Genomic DNA, 20,842 nt, shown 5'->3' with positions numbered 1-20,842 from the left:
CTGGTGGAGTTGACTACTTAGGAAAGAAAAAAAATAACATGATTAATTTTCAAGCAAATGGCTTTATTTATACATTTTCTTTTTTCCTTTTATTTATGTTCCAGGTAGTTGATATACAGTGTAAAACTAGTTTCAGGTGTAGAATACAGTGATTCAACAGTTGCACACTTGACCAGCACTCTTTAGGACCAGTGCGCTCCTAAATCCCCATCAGCTATTTCCCCCAAATCCCATCTCCCTCCCCATTGGCAAGTTTGTTCTCTACAGTTAAGAGTGTATTTTTTGGTTTACCTCTCTCTTTTCTCCCTTTGTCCATTTGTTTTCTTTTTTAAATCCACAGGTGAGTGAAATCATATGGTATTTGTCTTACTCTGACTTATTTTGCTTAGCATAATAAACTCTAGCTCCATCCACATTGTTGTAAATGGCAAGATTTCATTCTTTTTGATGGCTGAGTAAGATTCCATTGTATATATTAATATATGTGTGTATATATACATGCACACAGCACACATGTGGACACATACATGTCCATGTATGTATAGATAGTTGGGCCATTTCCGTAGTTTGGCTGGTGTAGATATTGCTGCTATAAACATCTGGGTGCATGTATCCCTTTGGGTTAGTATTTTTGTGTTCTTTAGGTAAATATCTAGTAGTGCAACTGCTGGATCATAGGATAGTTTTGTTTTTAATGTTTTGAGCAATCTTCATACTGTTTTCTAGAGCGGATGCACGATTTGCCTTCCCACCAACAGAGAGAGAGGGTTCCCCTTTTTCCACGTCCTCTCCAACATCTTTTGTTTCCTGTGTTCTTGATTGTAGCCATTCTGACAGGGGTAAGGTAATATCTCATTGTAGTTTTGATTTGTATTTCCCAGACAATGGGTGATGTTGAGCATCTTTTCATGTGTCTGTTAGCCATTTGGATGTCTTCTTTGGAGAAAAATGTTTATTCATATTTAATGCCCATTTTTTTAACTAGATTATTTGTGTTTTGGGTGTTGAGTTTGATAAGTTCTTTATAGATTTTGGATGCTAACCCTTTATTAGATAAGCCTTTTGCAAATATCTCCGCCCATTCCATAATTGCAGTACATAGTATTTTCCCAAAGCATATAAAATTACTAATTCAAAGAGATACCCACACCCTGATGCTTATAGCAGCATTATCAACAATAGCCAAGTTATGGAAAGAGCCCAAATGTCCGTAGACTGATGAATGGACAAGGAAGGTGTGGTATATGTTATGTGTGTATATACATACACACACACACACACACACACACACACACACACACACACTGAAATGACACAGACACAAAAAGAATGAAATCTTGCCATTTGCAACAATGTAGATGGATCTAGAGAGTATTATGGTAAGCAAAATAAGTCAGTCAGAGAAAGACAAATGCTGTATGATTTTACTCATATGTGGAATTTAAGAAACAAACCAAATGAACATGGGGGGGGGGGAAGAGGCAAACCAAGAAACAGACTTGTAAATCTAGAGAACAAAATGAGGGTTGCTACAGGGGGATGGTGGAGGGGGTGGGTTAAATATGGGTTGAGGATTAAGGAGGACACTTTTGATGAGCACTGTGTATTGTATATAAGTGTTGAATCACTAAATTCTATTCTTGAAACTAATATTACACCATATGTTAACTAGCTGGAATTTAAATAAAAACTTGCAGGAAAAAAGTCCCTACAATGCAATTATGGAGAAAGAGTATATATATAAAAAATAAAAAATCATATACCATGTCAGATGGTGACAGGTGCTATGCAAAAAAAAAAGTAGGTATAGAAAGGAATGGATGGGGAGGGCTCTATTTTTTAATAGGTGTTCAGGAAGGCCTGCAAAGAAGGTGACACTTTAACAGAGGCTTCCAGAAAGATTTAGCAGGAGGCAGGAGGATATTGGGGGAAGCGCATGCCCTGCAGGGAAAACAGAGCCAAGGCCCTGGAGAAGGTGTTTAGTCCAGATATTCAAATCTCACAATGAAGTCAGCATGGGGAGGGAATGCATAGGGATGAGAGGTGTTGGCAGAGAATACTGAGGGGCAAGGTGGCTCTCCTGCCACTGTTGAAACTTGAAAAGACAGGCAGTCCTTCCTTCCCAAGATGTTCTTGGCATTTTAAAAATTTTGTTCCAAGGTATTCTGTGAATTGAGATAGATCCCTTCCTTATTTCCATCCGTTGGTTAACATCCTAGCATTTAAAGGTCACATATTGGAGTATATGAACTCAGGTACCATTGCCCTGAGGACTGCTTGTGCCCCACAACACACACGTGCACACACACGCACATGCACACTCACACGTGCACACACACACGCACACACAGAGTGCACTGTGGCCTCCTGGCGCTGCGTTACTATCATGCTTTTCTCACATGCAACCACCGTAATTTTGAAAGAAACGATACAAGGCAAGCTGTCAACATCAGATTACCTTTACCCTAAAGAATGTGTAAATAGTACTTAAATTCTAGTTAGAAAGCCATGGACATGTAAATATGGGGCTCCATTTTAATTAGATCATCTTGTGTCCTGTATTTAAATAAACAAAAGAAATCGGTTCCAGGAACACAGAGAGGAAAGAAATGGACACAGGGGAAAGAAGATCTAAGAAACTCAGGTTGTCCCTGAGAGACTGTGATGAGAAAGCTTCCCTGGTTCTGGCAGCATTCCAGCCCCAGTTACATACCTTCATGCCCAGAATAATTAACAAAACCAGAACAAAACAGTATATCTAACCCAGAGAGGAGTGGCGTTATTTATGATGTTAAGACATTTTAATGATTGAATATCCCTCTAGAAAAATGTGCAAAGGGAAGAAACCTACGTAAGACAACAGAAATTACACAGTGTACAACAACAGAAGGGATTTTTCAAGATGCAGAACAAGAGTTTTCTGAACGATTTTAAATGCAAAACTTTTGGAATCAGAAAACCAGCTTTTGAATGTCAGATCTATCCTATTAAGCTATTTGAACTTGGGAAAGACAATGAATCCATTCCAAATGTGAATATCCTTACTCAAAGAGGGGGGAGAGCAGTGTCCATCCTCCTAGGGTGGTAGACGGCGTTAGTCAGTGTATGTAAAAGGCTTACAATGGTTCCTTCTCGTTAGCAAGTGGATGGTTATCACTGGTGAAGAGATTGGCTGAGTTTTTTCTTCTATGTTGAACAAATATCTTCCTAGTTTCTATACAACTTGGTAATGAAGTATTACGCAGTAAAGCTAGTTGGCATACCCTCTTTTGCATATGGAATACAAATTTTATGTGAATACTCCATGTGAAAGGTGATGCTGAGAAATGTGTCTCAAGAAGTGCTGTTGCAAGGAAACAGCTACCTCCATGGCTCTGGGTCTTTCTACAAATACAGAACATGCTCAAAAACACCACATCTTGAAAAGCTCACGGCACATGCCTCCAAGCTTCATTCTCTGTTTTCCTACTCCCCTTAGCTGCAAAACTCCTAGGTATGTTCTAATTTCACTGTGACCAGTTTGTGTCCTCCCCCCCCACCATTCCTTCCTCATTCTCATCCAACTGACTTCCATTCCCACCGCTCATTGTCAACAATGATCCCTGTATTGCTGAGTCCAGTGGAGCTTCTCTTTTGAACATATTACGTAAATTAATTATAAATGAGTCTACCTCGTCTCAGGTGACCTCAGGTAAAATCTCTCAGATTCCATTCTCTCAGAATCTTTCCCAAAATAACCACTGAACTCTGAGACTCACATGGATGGGGTCTATAAGAAGAACGTCTCTGTGTGGAGGTCCGACTTCGTCCCTGGATGGTTGATCATGGAGACCAAAGCTCTGTTCCCAGACAGGACAGCAGGATGGAGTGAAGCATTGGTCTCCCTGCACAGACCTGGATCCCAAGAGCAACAACCATGCCTTGCCATATACAAGGTTTTGGATGATGACATTCTGCAGTGGAGGAGATATTTATAGCTCCCTGTGTCTGCTCATTAGACACTGTTTCCATTGTTACTCCCACATTGGAGCACATCATTTCCCCGTGGGCCACTGGAGCGGTGGGAAAGGAAAAGTTTCCTGCTGATACTCTGTTGCTGGGATATCAGATTGGAAGTCAGGTGAATCCAGTTTTGTATTACTCACGCTCATGAACTTGCCTGCTTATCAGAGGTCTAACCAGCTTGCACTTTACCTTCACCTTGAGCTGATTTTGAATTCATTGAGTTGAGGGTTTACCATTTATAACTCTGGGTGATTTTCATAAATGAGCCATGAGATCCTCTTTATGTGTGGTTTTGAAAGAAAAGTCTAAGGACTCACCCTAGAGTCTGAAAACAAGTCTGTATTTGATTCTTTAATCTGAGGACCCTGAGTTGGCCTCAAATACACCCATGAAAAAGACTTTTAGTAGGCAGAATAATGCCCCCCAAATATTTCCACATCTTAATCTCCAGACTTTTCGAATATATCTTGTGTCATGGCAAGTGAGAATTAGGGTGACAAATGGTGTTAACATTGCTGGTCAGCTGACCTGAAGATAAATTTGTTCTGATGATCCAGGTGGGCTCAATAGATCACAAGGTGCCTCCAGATATGGAAGACAGAGGCAGAAGAGTAGGAATCACAGAGAAATTTGAGATGCTATGTTGCTGGCTTTGAAGATAAAGGGAGGGACCATGAGTCAGGGAATACAGGTGGCTTTAGTTCCCCAGGACCTCCCCCAGACAGAGTGATTTTAGCCCAGGGAGACCCACTTCAGACTTCTGACTTCCAGAACTATCAGAACATAAATTTATTTGTTCTAAGCCAGCGGCATGGAATTTGTCACAACCACAATAAATATCTATTCCGGATAGTTATCCAATAACACTCTGTTTAGAGAAATGAAATTCAGCCTTGGATCATGTTTATATTCTTTCAAATAAGGCTATTTGGTGTTGAAATACCACTTTATGTAAAACACAAAATCTGAAGTCACTTTGGAGTCTCTCAACCCCAACAGCTGGTACAAAAAACCCCCTAAGCCATGAGCTGTACTGTCTTGCAGGCACTGAAGTAGACAAACTAAAACATTAAGGCCACTTGTTCTACCTTAAATCTTTATGTTCAAATTTTTACCTACTTTTATTTTCATGTTAATCCAAATGTTCTTTTCATTTTTGTCCTCTCCCACTTTCTCTCAAGTTTATTTTGACATGAAAGCTTTCCTAATAATGAATCTGTGTGTGCACACATGAGTGTCCATGTTTACTTGAAAGAAAAATGTATAAACACACACACACACACACACACACACACACACACACACACACCATATCTACCCCTCACCATTGAACATTTTCTTTGGAATCCACATAATGTTACCACACAGTTGTTTCTTTCCCACAATATCCCTCTGAAATTAGTTTTATTATCCCACATTATCTGCAGAAATAAGAAAACTGAACCTCAAGGGGATTAAATTTTAATAAGTTACAGAACAAAGCAATTAAAGCTTATTGTGCACTTTCTGGAATTACATACAAATGAATGTTCAGAAGGTGCTCCTAAATATTTATGATTCCCTTAATAGAACAAACCGTTTAATTTACTAAAAAATTTTATTGAAGTATCATTGACACACAAAATCATTAATTTCAGGTATACAACATACTGATTCGACAGACTCTTTATGTTATGCTGTGCTCGCAAGTGTCAAACTATAAACTTTAAATGTACACAGATGATTATATATAATTAAGCTACAATGATAGAGTTAAAAAGAAAAAAGTCTAGTGGAGCGTGGCTGAGGGGAGGACCGAGAACATTGGTAGCTGATTCACATCGAAGAAGGATGAAGGATCTCTCTTCTAAATAGAAAGAGGCTAACTGTCTATATGGATATAGGACCAATGAAATGAAGTTAAGGCTGCTCACGTTTGATATGCCTCTAAGTCACTATCCAATACTGATTTTATATTCAAAGTACTCTTTCCTGAAGAATAAACCAAGCCAATGAGAGTAGAAGAAAGGAAATAACACAGAGCTGAAATAAATGACACAGAGATTTAAAAAATGAATGGAATGAAATCAATGAGAGCAACAGCTGGTTCTTTGAAAAGATAAACAAAATTGACAAAACCTTAGCCACATTCATCAAGAAAAAAAAGGGCAAGGACCCAAAGAAGTAAAATCATAAATGAGAGAGAAATAACAACTGACACCATATAAATACAAAGAATTGTAAGAGAATGTTATTAAAATATATATGCCAACAAAGAGGATGACCCAGATGAAAGGATAAAGTCCTAGAAAAATACAAACTTCCAAAACAGAACTGGGAAGAAATACAGGATCTGAACAGATTAATTGTCAGTAACAAAGTTGAATTGGTAAACAAAAAGTTACTTAAAACTAAAAGTTCAGGACCAGATGGAATCACAGGTGAATTCTACAAGACATTTATTTTTTTTATGTTTATTTATTTTTGAGAGAGAGAGGGAGAGAGGGAGAGAGAGAGAGAGAGAGAGAGAGAATGGGGGAGGGACAGAGAGCAAGAGAGAGACACAGAATCTTTTTTTAATATGAAATTTATTGTCAAATTGGTTTCTGTACAATACCCAGTGCTCATCCCAACAGGTGCCCTCTTCAATGCCCACCCCACCCCCCATCAACCCTCAGTTTATTCTCAGTTTTTAAGAGTCTCTTATGGTTTACCTCCCTCTTTCTCTTTTTTCCCCCTTCCCCTCCCCCATGGTCTTCTGTTAAGTTTCTTAGTGTCCACATAAGAGTGAAAACGTGTGGTATCTGTGTTTCTCTGTAGGACTTATTTCACTTAGCATAACACTCTCTGGTTCCATCCACGTTGCTACAAAAGGCCATATTTCATTCTTTCTCATTGCCAAGTAGGATTCCATTGTGTATATAAACCACAATTTCTTTATCCATTCATCAGTTGATGGACATTTAGGTTCTTCCATAATTTGGCTGTTGCTGAAAGTGCTGCTGTAAACATTGGGGTACAAGTGCCCCTATGCATCAGCACTCCTGTATCCCTTGGGTAAATTCCTAGCAGTGCTATTGCGGGGTCATAGGGTAGGTCTATTTTTAAATTTTTTGAGGAACCTCCACACTGTTTTCCAGAGTGGCTGCACCAGTTTGCATTCCCACCAACAGTGCAAGAGGGTTCCCATTTCTCCACATCCTCGCCAGCATCTATAGTCTCCTGATTTGTTCATTTTAGCCACTCTGGCGTGAGGTGATATCTGAGTGTGGTTTTGATTTGTATTTCCCTGATGAGGAGCGACATTGAGCATCTTTTCATGTGCCTGTTGGCCATCTGGATGCCTTCTTTAGAGAAGTGTCTATTCATGTTTTCTTTCCATTTCTTCACTGGCTTATTTGTTTTTTGGCTGTGGAGTTTGGTGAGTTCTTTATAGATTTTGGATACTAGCCCTTTGTCTGATATGTCATTTTCAAATATCTTTTCCCATTCTTTTGGTTGCCTTTTAGCTTTGTTGTTTGTTTCCTTTGTAGTGCAGAAGCTTTTTATCTTCATGAGGTCCCAATAGTTCATTTTTGCTTTTAATTCCCTTGCCTTTGGAGATGGAGACACAGAATATGAAGCAGGCTCAATGCTCCAAGATGTCAACACAGAGCCCAATGCCCAGATCCCAATGTGGGGCTCAAACTCATGAACCATGAGATCATGACCTGAGCTGAATTTGGATACTCAACCAACTGAGCCACCCAAGCACCCCATCTACAAGACATTTAACGAAGAATTAGTATATATTCTCCTCAAACTACTCCAAAATATTGAATAAGAGGGAAAGCTTCCAAATACATTCAATCAGGCCAGCATTACCCTGATGCTGGAACAAGACAATGACACCTCCAAAAAAGAAAACTATAGACCAGTATCCTTGATGAAGATAGATGCAAAAATCCTCAAGAAAATACTAGCAAACCACACACAACAGTATATTAAAAAGATCATTCACCATGGTCAGGTAAGATTTATTTCAGGGATACAAAGGTGTTTCAATATTTTCAAAATCAATGTTATACACATCAACAGAATGAAGGGTAAAAATCATATGATCATCTCAATAGATGAAGAAAAATCATTTGACAAAATTCAACATTCATTCATGATAAAAATTCAATAAAGTGGGGTTAGAGGCAACATACCTCAACATATAAAGTCCACCTATGAAAATCCCATAGGTAGCATCATACTCAATGGTGAAAAATGGAGAGCTTTCCCCCCAATGTCAGGAAGAAGAAAATATGTCCACTCACACTTATTCAACATAGTACTGGAGGTCCTAACCACAGCAATCAGACAAGAAAAAGAAATAAGGGATATCCATATTGGTAAAGAAGTTAAACTGTCACTATTTGCAGATGACATGATATTATACATGGTAAGTCCAAAAGAATCTACCAAAAAATTACTAGAAGTATGGATAAAGAAGATGTGGTACATATACATACAATGGAATAATATTCAGTGATCAAAAAGAGTGAAATCTTGCCATTTGAAAGAATGTGGATGGAACTAGAGTGTATTATGCTAAGCGAAATAAGTCAGTCAGAGAAAGACAAACATCATATCATTGCACCCATATGTGGAATTTAAGAAACAAAACAGATGAACATAGGGGAAGTGAGGGAAAATAAGTTAATAACAGAGGGAGTAAAACCATAAGAGACTCTTGAATGCAGAGAATAGGCTGGGGGTTCCTGGAGGGGAGGTGGATTGGGGGTTAGCTAAATGGGTGATGGGCATTTATTTAAGGAGGGCACTTATTGGAATGAGCACTGAGTGTTCTATAGAAGTGGTGAATCACTGGGTTCTACTTATGAAACTAGTACTACAGTGCATGTTAACTAACTTGATTTTACATACATACATACATATAAAATTACTAGATGCATTACATTAATTCAGTAAAGTACAAGATACAAAATAAATACCCAGTAATCAGCAATGTTTCTGTACCTTAACAATGAAGCAGCTGAAAGAAAAACATTTAAAAACACCATTTACAATTGCACCAAAAAGAATAAAATATTTAGGAATCAACTTAGCCAAAAAGTGAAAGACCTATGCTCCAAAACCTATAATACACTGGTGAAAGAAATTGAAGGTAACATAAATAAATGGAAAGATATTCCATGCTCATGGATTGGAAGAATTATTCTTGTGAAAATGTCCATATTATCCAAAGCAAAGCAATCGACAGATTCATTGCAATCTCTATCAAAATACCAACAGCAGTTTTCACAAAACTAGAACAAATAATACTAACATTTGTATGGAACTATAGAGGACCCTGCATAGCCAAAGCAATCCTGAGAAAAAAGAACAGACCTACCAGATTTCAAGATATACTCCAAAGCTGTAGTAATCAAGACAGTATGCTTTTGGCACAGAAATAGACACATAAGTCAGTGGGACAGAATAAAGACCCCAGAAATAAAACATGACTAAATGGGTTTAATCTGTTACTTGGATGTAAATTAAAAAAAAATTTTTTTTAAGGTGAGACTATGGGGAAAAGACAGTCTTTAGTTTTTTTTTTTTTCAATATATGAAGTTTATTGTCAAATTGGTTTCCATTCAACAACCAGTGCTCATCCCAAAAGGTGCCCTCCTCCATACCCATCACCCACCCTCCCCTTGCTCCCACCCCCCATCAACCCTTAGTTTGTTCTCAGTTTTTAAGAGTCTCTTATGCTTTGGCTGTCTTCCACTCCAAGCTCTTTATTTTTTTCCTTCCCCTCCCCCGTTGGGTTTCTCAGGATCTACATAAGAGTGAAACCATATGGTATCTGTGAAAAGACAGTCTTTTCAATAAATGGTGCTGGGAAAACTGGGCAGATACATGTAAAACAATGAAACAGGACCACTTTCTTACACTATACACAAAAACAAACTAAAAATGGATTAAAAACCTAAATGTGAGATTTGAAACCTCATGAAAAGAACACAGGCAGTAATTTCTCTGACATCAGCTATAGCAACATTTTTCTAGACAAGTCTCCTAAGGCTAGGGAAACAAAGTAAAAATAAACTATTGGGATTCCATCAAAAGTAAAAGATTTTACACAGCAAAGGAGACAAGAAAACAAAACAAAACAAAACAAAACAAACCTGATCTCTTGAATGGGAGAAGGTATTTGCAAATGATATATCTGATAAAAGGTTAATATCTAAAATACACAAAGAATTCATACAACTAAACAACAACAAAAAAACCCAAACAATCCACTTAAAAATTGGGCAGAGGTTCTGAATTGACATGTCTCTAAACAAGACATCCAGATGGCCAACAGACAAATGAAAAGATGTTCACCTCACTCATCATCAGGGAAATGTAAATCAAAACCACAAGGAGATACCACCTCACACAGGTCAGAAGGGCTAAAATCAGAAACATAACAAACAAGTGCTGGTGATGAAGTGGAGAAAAAGGCACCCTCACACACTGCTGGTGGGAATGCAGCCACTGTGGAAAACAGTATGGAGGGTCCTCAAAACTTGGAAATAGAACGACAACATGATCCAATAAGTCCATTACTGTTTCCAAAGAAAAGAAAAATGCCAATTTGAAAACATATATGCACCCCTATGTTTATTGCAGTATTCTTTACAACAGACAAGATATGGAAGCAACCTAAGTGTCTGTCAATAGAGGAATGGATAAGGAAAATGTGGCACACAAACACACACACACACACACACACACACACACGAATATTGATCTGATGTGTCATTTACAAACATCTTCTCCCATTCTGTAGGAAGCCTTTTAATTCTTTTGTTTTCTTCACTGTGCAGAAGCTTTTTACATTGGTGAGGTCCCAATAGTTCATGTTCGCTTTTGTTTCTCTTGCCTACGGCAACATGGGTAACAAGAAGTTGCTATATTTGAGGTCAAAGAGATAGCTGCCTGTGTTCTCCTCTAGGATTTGGGTGGTTTCCTATCTCACATTTAGGTCTTTCATCCATTTTGAATTCATTTCTGTGAATGGTGTATGGTGTAAGAGAGTGGTCCAGTTCCACTGGCATGTTGCTCTCCATTTTGCCAATACCATTGTTTAAGAAACTGCCTTTTTCCCTTTGGACACTTTTTCCTTCTTTGTGGAAGATTGACCATATTGTTTTGGGTCCATTTCTGGGTTTTCTATTCTATTCCATTGTTCTATGGGTCCGTTTTTGTGTCAGTACCATACTGTCTTGATGACTACAGCTTCGTAATACAGCTAGAATTACCAAATGTTTTATAAACGTCAACTTTTAACCTGTCTTAAACATACGAAACTCCTAGATGATTTGTCAAAAGAATATCAAATCCAAGGATTATTAAACCCATGGTTGTATAGCAAAGGAACACACTTTTTCTTGTTGAAGAAAGAATAGGTATTTTCTTTTTTTTTTTTTTAATTTTTTTCAACGTTTATTTATTTTTGGGACAGAGAGAGACAGAGCATGAACGGGGGAGGGGCAGAGAGAGAGGGAGACACAGAATCGGAAACAGGCTCCAGGCTCTGAGCCATCAGCCCAGAGCCCAACGCGGGGCTCGAACTCACGGACCGCGAGATCGTGACCTGGCTGAAGTCGGACACTTAACCGACTGCGCCACCCAGGCGCCCCAAGAATAGGTATTTTCTAGACTATCAGGAGTTGTGTTCCCACCACAACTCAATGTTTCCGAGAGCCAAAGGGCATAGTCAAGACAGGTTCCTGAGTCCTAGATTTGGAAAAAAAAAACTTTCACTCAGGTCTGTGAAAAGTTTCAATGTTAGACAAGCCAGGGAAGTTCGAGGAGGAGTAATAAAAATTGGATATGCCTGAATTCTAATATGATCTCTTGGGAACAGGGAATCTACAGGAAAAAATTCCATTCTGTCCAGATAAGTTCCCATGGGGAGATGGGCTCAGGGGTTGGAGTAACAATGGGAAATGTGTCTAACGTTTCAGACACATTTTGCTGTGTCAGATGCAGCAAACATAAAGAGCTGTAAATATCTCCTCGGCTGCAGATCCAGAACATGTTTAATCTGAAGCCGGAGGAGACATGGTCTTTGCACTTGGATTCTTAAGTCTGGTTTGGGGACCAATGCTTCACTCCTTCCTGTTCTGGGAATAGAGCTTGCTTTCCATCATCAACAAACAGGGAGGAAGTCTGACTTCCACCTGGAGACCTTCCTCTCAGAGACCCCATCTAGGTGAGTCCAGAACTCAGCAGGTATTCCAGGGAAGTTTCCAAGGGAATGGAATCTGAAAGCTTTCCTCTGAGGTCACCTGACAGCCTAACCATCCTGGTCTCGGAGCCGAAATATCATTGTGTTTGTTGGCACGGTGAACTCTTGCAATTTTTTAAGGTTTACTTATATTTGAGAGAGAGAGACGGAGACAGGGTAAGAGTGTGGGAGGGGCACAGAGAGAGGGGGACACAGAATCTGGAGCAGATTCCAGGCTCTGAGCTGTCAGCACAGAGCCTGACGTGGGGCTCGAACTCACGAACTGCGACATCATGACCTGAGCCAACGTACTGAGCCACCCAGTCTCCCCCATTTATTTTTTTTATGTTTATTTGCTTTTGAGAGAAAGAGAGAGAGAGGCAGAGTGTGAGTGGGGGAGGACCAGAGAGAGAGGGAGACATAGATCTGAGGCAGGTTCCAGGCTCTGAGCCATCAGTACAGAGCCTTCTGTGGGGTTGGAACTAACCAACTGCGAGATCATGACCTGAGCTGAAGTCGGACGCTTAACCGACTGAGCCACCCAGGTGCCCAACCCACTCATTTATCATCAATTTATTTAAGATGTGAAAAAAAGGAAGTGTCTGTTGAAATTAGCAATATAAGGATTATTGTTGACAATTAAGTGGTGGGAATAAAAGATCAGTTGGATGCGACTAACGAGGGAACGCCGGGTACTGTCTTTGTCTTCCAGGATAATCTGAACATTTCCCAAGAGTTTTGCAGTTAAAGGAAATATGAAAATACACTATTAGGTATGGAAGGAGGTGCAGTGAGGGAATTTAAACAATATTTTTAAGATGGGGTATTTTGGAGCATATTCTGTATCTTTTAGAAAGGTCCAGACCAATGGAGGGAGCCAAGACCTTGCAACTGCAGTTCTGGAGACATACATTTCACAGAATCTTCTCTCCATTAGGTCACTTAAAAAGTTTATTTAAAACGCAAACAGGCAGGGGCGCCTGGGTGGCTCAGTCGGTTGAGCATCCGACTTCAGCTCAGGTCACGACCTCACGGTTTGTGAGTTCGAGCCCCGCGACGGGCTCTGGGCTGACGGCTCAGAGCCTGGAGCCTGCTTCCGATTCTGCGTCTCCCTCTCTCTCTGCCCCTCCCCCGTTCATGCTCTGCCTCTCTCTGTCTCAAAATAAATAAACATTAAAAAAAAATTTAAAACGCAAACAGGCATATGCTAGAGGGTTTTATTTTGCACTTATTTCATTACCTGGAGGACGAATTTATGTTGGGCTTTATTGGCCATTTACTTTCCCTGTCGTAAATTACCAGTGTAATTTCTTTGCCTTTTACATTGAGTCTGAGTGTTCCTATTCTTTTCTTCGTTTGTTGCTCCTGCTGAATCATTTTCTTCCTTCCTCTTAATTGCATTTTTTTCACACAAATAATTCTACTCCTGAAACCAATATTACACTATATTTTAACCAACTAGAATTTAATAAAAACTTAAAAAAACAAAAAAAAATTTGCAAATTTTAAGCCACGTTTACTATTTGCTGTTTGATTCTTGTATGTATGTACGGGTATATTTTCTGGGTGGTGTGAGAGTTTATAAACTTTGGTCAAATCTACCAGTCGGCCATACTTTCTCCCCCACCCATTGCTTTCTATGTGCCTTGTAGTCATAAACTGCCTTTTGTATGTATTGCCACCTACCTCCCATCTGTGCTTCCTCGCTGCCGCCTTTTGTTTTGTGATTGGATCTATTTTCTAAACTAGTAATCGTCCTTCTGCCGTCCTGTGGAAACGTGAATTTCTCTTGCATTCAACTTATATCTTTCTCACAAGTGTGTGTGACCCCACTTACGTTTGTATAGAATGAAATTATAATTTTATAGTCTGCTCCCTGCATTAATTTTTTAAAATTTTTTTAACGTTTATTTATTTTTGAGACAGAGAGAGACAGAGCATGAACAGGGGAGGGGCAGAGAGAGAGGGAGACACAGAATCTGAAACAGGCTCCAGGCTCTGAGCTGTCAGCACAGAGCCTGACGCGGGGCTCGAACTCACGGACTGTGAGATCATGACCTGAGCTGAAGTCAGATGCTTAACCGACCAAGCCACCCAGGCGCCCCCCTGCATTATTTTTAAAGTCAGTTATAATCATAATTCTTGTTTTCCTCTTCTTTTTTGGGGTTTTTGACTCTTCCATTTTGATTTTGAGACGTGTGTTAATGTGATGAAATTATATTTTATATCTTCTCCTACAGAAGAGTCTTTTTAACTCAATTTTAATTAATAAGTTTATTTTGAATTCACTATTTATCCCGGTTTTCTACTCCCTGCTATTCCTTTTATTTTATAAATTCCATTTTGTAAAATGTGTTACTATATAAATGCACACCTTTATTAAACAGCAAAAAAAAAAAAAAAAATGAATGAAAGAAGTGAGGTCCTGCTCATTTGGATCTTACATTCAATGAAGAAAGCAGAGTGGGGGAAATAAATGTGTATCTGACTCACGTGCACACACATGTAATTCAACAAGGAGAACCACGAGTGATTGGTCTGCACCCTGACCACGTACGACGTGCTCTGATATTTTCTATTGTGCCTTAGTTTTTCTATTCTAGTTTATTCTTGCAAAACACACCCTGACCCCACAAATGGTCCCAGTCTCAGAATATGGAAAACATTCCTCTCCCTGGTTCTTTGTTCCTGTGCTAACAGCTCCCTGTTTGTGTTCTCTCTCCTTTCATTGCCAACTCCTGTGAGCACAATCTCTCATTCCTTCATGCAATACGTATGTATTACTACTGTCCCCAACCAAACTATGTCTGGGGTAAAGGATGGGAGTAGGTATAACATGCCCAGGGCACCCACAGTCTAGCAGGGAAACATATATGGAGTTAAATAAAAATTACAGTGATAACACCACATCTAAATTATCACAAAAGAAACTCTTTTTTTTCTTGTGGGAATGTCAAAACACACACGCACACACACACACTCACACACACACACACATTCATGAAGGAGATGACTCCTTGCTGTCTGAAAGAGGAGGTGGGAGTTTCAAGACAGAAGAGGCGAGAACTTCCAAATAGACCAGTGGATGATTCCAACCAGAGGGGAAGCAGGTGTGTAGGGGCTCGGAGTCTTGAGACTGGGGCTTGAGATGAAGCTACAACTCAAGTTCAGTGTCGGTAGAATTGATGTGGGTGAGGCAGCATGAGTGCAAAGCTGTTGGGTCAGTCAGGGGAGGCAAGCCAAGTGTTGGAAATATGGATGTGGGGTTCATTCTCCAGGGGGGAGTCAGATGAAAGCATTAAATCAGGAAGGTGGACAGTAACGTAATTGTAATATAGACAGATCTCTCGGGGGTAAATGTGAATATTGGCTAGAGGGGTGCTAGCCTGTGATGGGTGGAGAGAGGAAGAAAACTGAAATAGGGCTCTATAACTGGGGCCCCAGAAGTGGGGAAGTGATGGGGACTTTGAGAGAAGAAAAAGTCGGTCAAATCTCCTCACCAGTAAGAAGCAGTCATGAGCCATTGAGGGAACTATGCTAAGTTCTTTATGGCGTTTTCACTAAATCTGCCAACCACCTGAGCAGGATAGATACTTCTAGCCCTACTATTTGGGGAAGGATATTAGCATTTACAATAGTTTGGTTGGGAAGGTGGGGGAAGAGAAGAGAGGGAAACAAACCACAGGAGATTCATAGGGGTAGAGAGCAAACTCAGGGTTGATGGAGCAGGTGGGTGGGGATGGGCTAGATGGGTCATGGGGATTAAGGAGGGTAATTGCTGTGATGACAACTGGGTGTTGTAAGTGATGAATCACTGAATTCTACTCCTGAAAACAATATGTTGCACTGTATGTTACCTGAGTAGAATTTAAATGAAAAAAAAAAGAGTAGTTTGCTTGGTTCTCCAAATTCAAAAAGCAAACATATGTAGATCCAAAATTCAAAACTCGAGTCTCTGATGATGAAGGTTTTGCATTTTATATCATTTATAAGAGGTGGGGTTTTGTTAGCAAATAATCTTTTAAAATTCGCCACTTTTTTTGTACTCTGTGTATTACCCTTAGAGAATTGTGGGGGTTTTCCCTTGCTTGTCATTTAGCGGGATGTCTTGATAACTTAGACATCCTAACTTTTCCATTTAGATACATTGCTTTTTGCTGCTTCATTATTCTGGGCTTGAAGGAGACGTACCTGGGGTTGGGGTGTTGCCGGAACAAAAGACACATTCTCATCCCGCTGCTAGGGGCCGCCTCAACTCATAGATCTTTCTCCCCACTTTTCTTGCTCTCAGTTTTTGAAAATGATATTTTAATTTCTTTAAACACTGGCTATGAAAAGTTCATATTAATGCGGAGACCCTTGTTTACATGCTCATAGAAGACTTAACTACTGGAACTTGGATGGATTTTCACATCTTTAGAGGAAAGAAAATCTCTTGTCAACAGCTTGCCTTGTATCAGTGTTTAGCTAATTAATGTGCCTTGAGGTGAGAATAGTCTAGTTGTGACATGGTCCTAGGAGACTAGGGGGCACGCACGTGTGTGTGTGCGTGTGTGTGTGTGTGTGTGTGCCATGAGCGGTTCTCAAAGCAGAGGTCCTGGAAACCATAGCTCCATAATGTGACCCTTAATATACAGATGCCAGATTATTACCCAACACATGAAGATAAGAAGGGGGCCCATTTCTATCCAAAGATTCTTTGGAAACAAAATCAATAAAGTGCAAGGGACGCTATGTGAAGGAGGGATTCCTTGTGCCGTGAAGTTTCATCAGTACCGGGGAGGCCACCTTGTTCCTCAACATTCCCTGCCACCATCTGTCACCACTCTTCCTCTTGCTCATTCCCCTCAACGCAATGGCTTTGGTTGACCATTGAATGACCAATGAATATTGGTTTTTAAAACAACAAGCAAACCAACAAAAGGAAAGATGGTGACAGGGAGTGGGAGATACTGGCTTCCAGTTAAGGAACGAAGGACACACAGGACTAAAAGGCACAGCAAAGGGAATATAGTCAGTGATACTATGGCGGCTCCACGTGTGGTGAGCATGGTGTGATGTGTAAAACTGTTGGACTGTACACCCCACACTGCTGTAACATGGTGCATCAACCACCCTCAGGTTTTAAAAATTGATTAAAAAAAATGACTTTTCTCAGAGCCTCTGCACTGGTTGTTCCCTCTGATTGGTGTACTTTTCCCCAGAGGACTTTGTGTCTCCTTCTGTCTCCTTGAGGCCTCTGTTTAGATGTGTTTTGGTATGCCCGAATAACCAGTAAAAAGTAACATCTCCACCCGTTCTTTCCTTTACACAGGCTTTGTTTTTCTTCATAGCACCTGTCACCTTCTCATATTTTATCCACTCTTTCATTTGCTTATCCTCTGTCTCTATCACTGAACCTTATAGACTTTTATTTTTTTGACACCTGTACTCTTTGTCCGGAGATGAGTCAGTGCTCAAGGTTATTCCTCAAATGGGTGACAGAATTTCTCATTAAAACTATAGAATCCATGAGTATTGGGGGAAAAAGCTAAGTGTGGGATGTGAATTCCTATTCAGAGCTGGCATGAAGGAGTTCCCAGAGGGGGAGTTCTATCCAAAAAACTATGGATATTGAATTTTTGAAAGAAAAATAAAAATTATAGAATTCCAATGATACTTGCCTTGTTCATTGTTGAGAAACTCGGTCATGCTATTTTTTGTTCCCTGATAGTCCCCTCTAGCCCATGGAACCAGGAAATGATTCACAAGTTCCAGAATTTTTTCTTCTGGGATTTGCAGAGAGACCAGAGCTGCAGCTCCTCACTTTTGGGCTTTTCCTCTCCATGTACCTGATAACTGTGTTTGGGAACCTGCTCATCCTCCTGGCCGTCAGCTCTGACTCCCACCTCCACACGCCCATGTACTTCTTCCTGGCCAACCTGTCCTTTGTAGACATCTGCTTCACCTCCACCACCGTCCCGAAGATGCTCTGGAACATCCAGACACAGAGCAAAGTCATAACTTATGCAGGCTGCATCACACAGATGTATTTTTTCCTACTCTTTGCTGGATTGGATAACTTTCTACTGTCTGTGATGGCTTATGACCGGTTCGTGGCCATCTGTCAACCCTTGCACTACATGCTGATCATGAAACCCACCTACTGTGGGCTGCTTGTTCTGGTGTCTTGGATGATGAGCACCCTGAACTCCTTATTACAAACCTTAATGATGTTGTGCCTGTCCTTCTGTACAGAGGTGGAAATCTCCCACTTTTTCTGTGAAATCAATCAGGTGGTCCTGCTTGCCTGTTCTGAGACCTTTCTTAATGACATGCTGATGTATTTTGCAGCTGGATTGTTGGGTGGTGCTTCCCTAGCTGGGATCCTTTACTCTTATTCTAAGATAGTTTCCTCCATACGTGGGATCTCATCAGCTCAGGGCAAGTATAAGGCATTTTCCACCTGTGCGTCTCACCTCTCGGTTGTCTCCCTATTTTATTGTATTGGCCTGGGAGTGTACCTTAGCTCTGCTGCTACCCAGAGCTTCCACTCAAGTGCCACAGCCTCGGTGATGTACACCGTGGTCACACCCATGCTGAACCCCTTCATCTACAGCCTGAGGAACAAAGACATAAAGAGGGCTCTGAAAAGAATCGTTGGGGTTCCAGTGATGTAAAGGCCAATTGTCCTGGGGCTGAAGACATGCCATGATTGCAGGGCTCAAAGCATCAGAGCCAGGAACTGCTATTCTTTGATCAGACTGTGGAAGTAGAATCTGCCCCCTCTATTTATTTCTTGGAATTCCCATTTGTTTGATTTCCACTTCTCCATACATTTCAATAACTCACTTTATTAAGCTTCTGATCTGTCTGATATACGGTTTCTCCTTCGTCCACTCTCATACATTCCCAGTGTTTTCCCTAATGTTGGATCACAGATGCCTGTACATTTCTGTATCTTACAATGGGCAAGTTGGATTTTATTTTATTTCTTTCCGAGATTTTATTTAAATTTACATAGTTAGCATATAGTGTAGAATTGGTTTCAGTAGTGTAGTTTAGTGATTCTTCACTTACCCAGTTCCCATCACAAGCACCCTTCTTTTTTATTTTTTTTTATTTTTTTTTAACGTTTATTTATTTTTGAGACAGAGAAAGACAGAGCATGAACATGGAGGGGCAGAGAGAGAGGGAGACACAAAATCTGACACAGGCTCCAGGCTCTGAGCTGTCAGCACAGAGCCCGACGCGGGGCTCGAACTCACGGATGGCGAGATCGTGACCTGAGCCGAAGGTGGCCGCTTAACTGACTGAGCCATTAAATAACTGAGATATGCAAATAACTCATACAACTAAACAGCAACAAAAAACAATGGGCAGAGAATCTGAATAGACATTTCTCTAAAGGAGACATCCAGGGGCGCCTGGGTGGCTCAGTCGGTTAAGCATCCGACTTCAGCTCAGGTCACCATCTCGCGGTCCATGGGTTCGAGCCCCGCGTCAGGCTCTGGGCTGATGGCTCAGAGCCTGGAGCCTGCTTCCGATTCTCTGTCTCCCTCTCTCTGTGCCCCTCCTCCGTTCATGCTCTGTCTCTCTCTGTCTCAAAAATAAATAAAAAACGTTAAAAAACATTTTTAAAAAAATAAAAAATAAATAAAAAATAAAAAAAAATAAAAGAGACATCCAGATGGCCAACAGACAAATGAAAATATGCTCAGCATTTCTCATCATCAAGGAAATGTAAATCAAAACCACAATTGAGATACCAACTCACACATGTCGGAAAGGCTAAAATCAAAAGCACAACAAACAACAAATGCCGGTGACAATGTGGAGAAAAAGGTACCTTGCACACTTTGGGTCGGAACGCAAACTGGTGCAGCCGCTGTGGAAAACGGTGTGGAGGGGCCTCAAAATTTAAAAAGGACTACCTTACGATCCAAGAATTCCACTACTGTTTCCAAAGAAAACAAAAATGCTACATTGAAAAGATATACGCACCCCTGGGTTTATTGCAGCATTCTTTACAACAGACAAGATATAGAAGCAACCTAAGTGTCTATCAATAAATGAATGGATAAGGAAAATGTGAAACACAAACACACACACACACACACACACACACACGAATATTGATCTGATGTGTCATTGACAAACATCTTCTCCCATTCTTTGGGCAGCCTTTTAATTCTCTTGCTTGCAGAAGATTTTTACTTCGGTGAAGGTCCAATAGTTCATGTTTGCCTTTGCTTCCCTTGCCTCCTGCAACATGTCTAATAAGAAGTTGCTAAATCCGAGGCCAAAGAAATAGCTACCTGTGTTCTCCTCCAGGATTTTGATGGTTTCCTGCCTCACGTTTAGGTCTTTTGTCCATTTTGAATTTATTTTTGTGTATGGTGTAAGTAAGTGATCCAGCTGACTTTGCCTGTTGTTACCCAATTTTCCAGCATCATTTTTGAAGAGACCGCTTTTTTTCCATTGGATATTCTTTCCTGCTTTGGTGAGATTGCCCGTATCATTGTGAGTCCATTTCTGGGTTCTCTATTGTGTTTCATTGATCTGTGTGTCTGTTTTTGTGTCAGTACCATACTGTCTTGATGACTACAACTTTGTAATACACCTAG

At 40.3% G+C, this 20,842-nt stretch overlaps 1 protein-coding gene across 1 annotated transcript; it reads left to right on the top strand.

Moving 5' to 3' along the window:
• Positions 1 to 17,938: 17,938 nt before the first annotated feature.
• Positions 17,939 to 18,895, top strand: LOC147583714 (olfactory receptor 7A17-like). Its single transcript, XM_086684844.1, has one exon. It carries the CDS (start codon positions 17,963 to 17,965, stop codon positions 18,893 to 18,895), a length of 933 nt encoding a protein of 310 aa, XP_086540970.1. The 5' UTR covers positions 17,939 to 17,962.
• The last annotated feature ends 1,947 nt before the right edge of the window (positions 18,896 to 20,842 follow it).

This window comes from Puma concolor, chromosome A2, assembly GCF_028749965.1.
Source record: "Puma concolor isolate L17-30 chromosome A2, mPumCon1.1.hap2, whole genome shotgun sequence".
Taxonomy (NCBI): Eukaryota; Metazoa; Chordata; class Mammalia; order Carnivora; family Felidae; genus Puma; species Puma concolor.
The sequence above is the reverse complement of the archived record's forward strand: the minus strand, read 5'-3'. Positions and strand labels throughout refer to the sequence as shown.

Coding starts and splice junctions, on each gene's coding strand:
- LOC147583714 (XM_086684844.1), top strand. CDS start 17,963: ATGGAACCAGGAAATGATTCACAAGTTCCAGAATTTTTTCTTCTGGGA.